This window comes from Merops nubicus, unplaced genomic scaffold (assembly GCF_000691845.1).
Source record: "Merops nubicus isolate BGI_N331 unplaced genomic scaffold, ASM69184v1 scaffold2979, whole genome shotgun sequence".
Classification (NCBI taxonomy): domain Eukaryota; kingdom Metazoa; phylum Chordata; class Aves; order Coraciiformes; family Meropidae; genus Merops; species Merops nubicus.
Genome location: NW_008631469.1, coordinates 1 through 3330, shown reverse-complemented (window position 1 = coordinate 3330; position 3330 = coordinate 1). Strand labels below are relative to the sequence as shown.

Below are 3330 nucleotides of genomic sequence, written 5' to 3'. Positions count from 1 at the left end.
TCTTCCTTCAGCTCCTCTGATACACCACTCAGGAAGGAATCTGAGCCCCAGCAGCAACATGAAGAAATCTTTCACCTTCTCCCTCCCCTCCAAAGAAAGGGCACCTTGTTCTCAGAGCCCTCTGAGTCACTGCTCTGCACTGGGACAGCAACAAGAGCAGAAAATCCCCATGTTTTACACAGGAGGGTGAAGAAATCCTAACAAAGCCAAACAATCCAAGCCCTGTACTGACTCAAGCCTGAACACCCTGAGGACAGCTTGTCTGGAGGAACACCAGGCAGAGCAGCAGAGCAGGAGGCAGGGCTGGAGCACCCCCAGCCACCAGCCAAGAGCCACTCTGGCTGCAGGAACAAACTCCAGCCCCAGCAGTTTGAGGGCTGACCCAAAAGCTTCTTCATGGATAATTTTGGGGAGGGGTGTTGAGGCATCCTTGGACAGGGGCAGACTCACCCTGGCCCTGCAGGATGGGGAGATGTAGTAGTAGCTCCCCGAGTCCCCCAGCATGATGCGGTGCTTGCAGGTCCTGGGGAGGCCACTCAGAGCACATCTCCTGCAGGCAAAGGAAAAAAAACCCTTCAGCAACCTGGGGGCACAGCACAGCAACCCCACAGCCTCAGGAGATGGAAGGGGCAGCTCAGAAACCAGCCCTGCCTCAGTCAGCAGGGAGGAGGAGGGGAAAAAACCAACCCCGTGGCTGATAGGAGCCTCCTGCTCCTAGAAAGATTCCAGAAATGCCAAGTTGAAAGAGAATTTTGGTTAAATATCTAGAAGCATGAATTATTCCACGTGCCCAAGCTAGCCAAGGGAAAAGCACAGAGAAGATCCAAGAGGTGAGGCTGGAGCAGTGTGACAAGTGGCAGCTGCTCTCTCCACATCTCCTCCACCTTCCAGGCAAGGCTTTGGCCAAAGGACTTCTGCTCAGCTCCACCAGCTCTCCCCAAACAGGCTGGCTGGGGATCAAAGCTGGGCTCTGGACTCCAGCTGAGCCACACTGCACCCTTTATGCTAAGCTCCTATGAATTAATTTGGGCCTGATTTGAAGCTGCTCTAGTTGGGAGTCACGTGGAGTGACTCTGGACTGACTTCAGGGGGCTCTGGGTGAGGCTTTGGTCCCTGAGAACAAACAAATCCCTTCTCCTGCAGACAGGGAACAAGTTTGGCTTCAACAGTTCTAAGGAGATTTCAGACTGAGCAAAGAAAACAGACTCATAAAGACACCTCAGATCCCACCAAAAGATAGGGTCTTGCCTTCTCCTTCCATTATTTCCAGGACAAATGTTTCCCAGCACCAGGCAGTTGCCCTTCCTTCAGCACCACTTCAAAGCAGAATTTTCTGCTGCAGAGCCACCACAATCCCTGGAGACTCAGTGCCTGCACTGTGGGAAGAGGGACATCACCCCCCAGCTGCTCTGGAGGCCGTGGAAGATGACCAGGGATGGGAGCAGATGTTTCAGAGAGCTTCTGAGCAGGTCTCTGGGCCTGCTTCCCACTGTCACCAAGGCCAATATTGGCTGAGAGCAGAGGCATGGGCTGTAAGAAGTCATCACTGATCCAATATGAACACAACTTCAGGAGATGAAATTCCCAGGAGGTGCAGGAGGCTCGATACCTTCCTACACCAGATACCTTTAAGAGGTCCTAAACCTGAGCACTGCAGCACACTAGGGAAAAAAAGGGACTTCTGCTGGTCACTCTTGGCTTGGTTGGTACCACTTGGTGGAACCTCAGCGACCACAACAGTAGCTAGAACCTAAACCACAGCATTTGGCCACCCCAGGGCACTTTACAGGGCATGGCATCCCAAAAGCATTGTCCTCAGCACCTCCTGGGCAGCATCCTGCAGGTCTGGTAGGTCCCAGCTTGGGAAGGGAATCCAGTTTTCTCCTTTCTGGTCCACAGCCTGTCCAAAGCTGCCACAAAAATCAGCATTTTCACTTGGAAAACCAAGGGGAGCAAATCCCTCCTGGGTCCTTCATTGCCAATGGCAAAAGTCCCTCAAAATGCTCAAAATGTGGGAAGCCAAGAGGGTTATCAGAAGGTAGCTCAGCTCAGCTCTAGCCTCAGAGCTGCTGAACTGCACCAAGTTAGTGACTGGTTAAGGGATCAGAGATCTTTGGTGGCTGCCTAAAGGAATAAATGCTCCACTTCTGTTACAATTTGTGACTGGAACCCACTGGGAAGAGACAAAACAAAGAAATGAAAAGGAGAAGCCCAGGATGGGGTGTTCTGGGAACAGGCCTGACAGACACATGGAACAATTTGCCTGCAGATAACAGAAAATGCAGAAGGAAACCTGCATGAGAGCAGCATTTACTGCTAGAGGAACATCTGCACTTGGAAGGTGCTCTGCTTGGAGGCAAGGGAGGGAAGAACAACGAGAGAGAGCCCTGACTGAGCTTCAGTTCAGCCTCTGAATAAAATCCCTGTCTTCTTCTGGAACACCACCTCACCCCTGCCAGTGCTCCTCTTTGGTCAACCCCAAGTTGTCTGTCACATCAGCTTGAGCCAAACTCCACTAGATGGTACCAAAAGACCAGCAGCAAGGACAGGAGGAGAGCAGGAGGAGAGCAGGAGGAGAGCAGGAGGAGAGCAGGAGGAGAGCAGGAGGAGAGCAGGAGGAGAGCAGGAGGAGAGCAGGAGGAGAGCAGGAGGAGAGCAGGAGCATGCTTGGCTTACTTGGGTCCTCCACACTCTTCTGCTGGCACCTTCACCCCAGGCATGGTCTGGGAAGCAACAGGCTCCATGGTGAGGGTGTTCTGCTCCACGGCCACCTGCACCAGCTCTGACAGCTGCAGCAGAGAGCAAGGAGTGTGGGTGGGAAGGTGCAGAGGTCACCTCCACCTCCACCCAGGGGCTGCCAGGGTTTTGTCCTCCACACCCAGGGCTCACCTCCCGCTTGGTGAAGTCCAGACAAGGTCCTATGTCCTCTCGATAAATCCTGCCCAGGAAGGAGGAGGATTTATCCAAACTTGGAGATTCCTTCCAGGCCTGGAACTCGGCGAAGAGAATGGAGTCGACCTGCAGCAAGGGGCCAGGAGGAGTGGGAAGAGGGAAGGTGGGTGGAGGGAGAGGGAGAGACCCTATCAGGAGGTGAGGGAGAGGTACCACATCAGAAGGTAGCTGTTATCCTGCAGGCACCCTAACTACAGAACATCTCCTTCAGCACCCAGAAGGGCTCAGACACCACAGAAGTGTCTGAGGGAAGCTGGGTTGCTCCCAGGACCTTCCCTCTCCCACCCACCAGCACTTCTGTGCCAGACTGATGCAGTCCCACTGGGTTTATCCTGCCAGAAACCTGCAGGCACCTCTCAATCCCACCTACCTCTCAAT

At 53.7% G+C, this 3330-nt stretch overlaps 1 protein-coding gene across 1 annotated transcript in view; it reads right to left on the bottom strand.

Moving 5' to 3' along the window:
• The window catches only part of LOC103779900 (guanine nucleotide exchange factor for Rab-3A-like), a gene marked incomplete at its 5' end in the record, with an annotated part of 4017 nt that extends 999 nt beyond the window's left edge, over nt 1-3018 (bottom strand). The window contains 3 exons of the mRNA XM_008947545.1: nt 451-550; nt 2677-2789; nt 2890-3018. Of these exons, the coding sequence (XP_008945793.1) occupies nt 451-550; nt 2677-2789; nt 2890-3018 (342 nt within the window). The remainder of the gene's footprint in view (nt 1-450; nt 551-2676; nt 2790-2889) is intronic.
• Between the last annotated feature and the right edge of the window lie 312 nt (nt 3019-3330).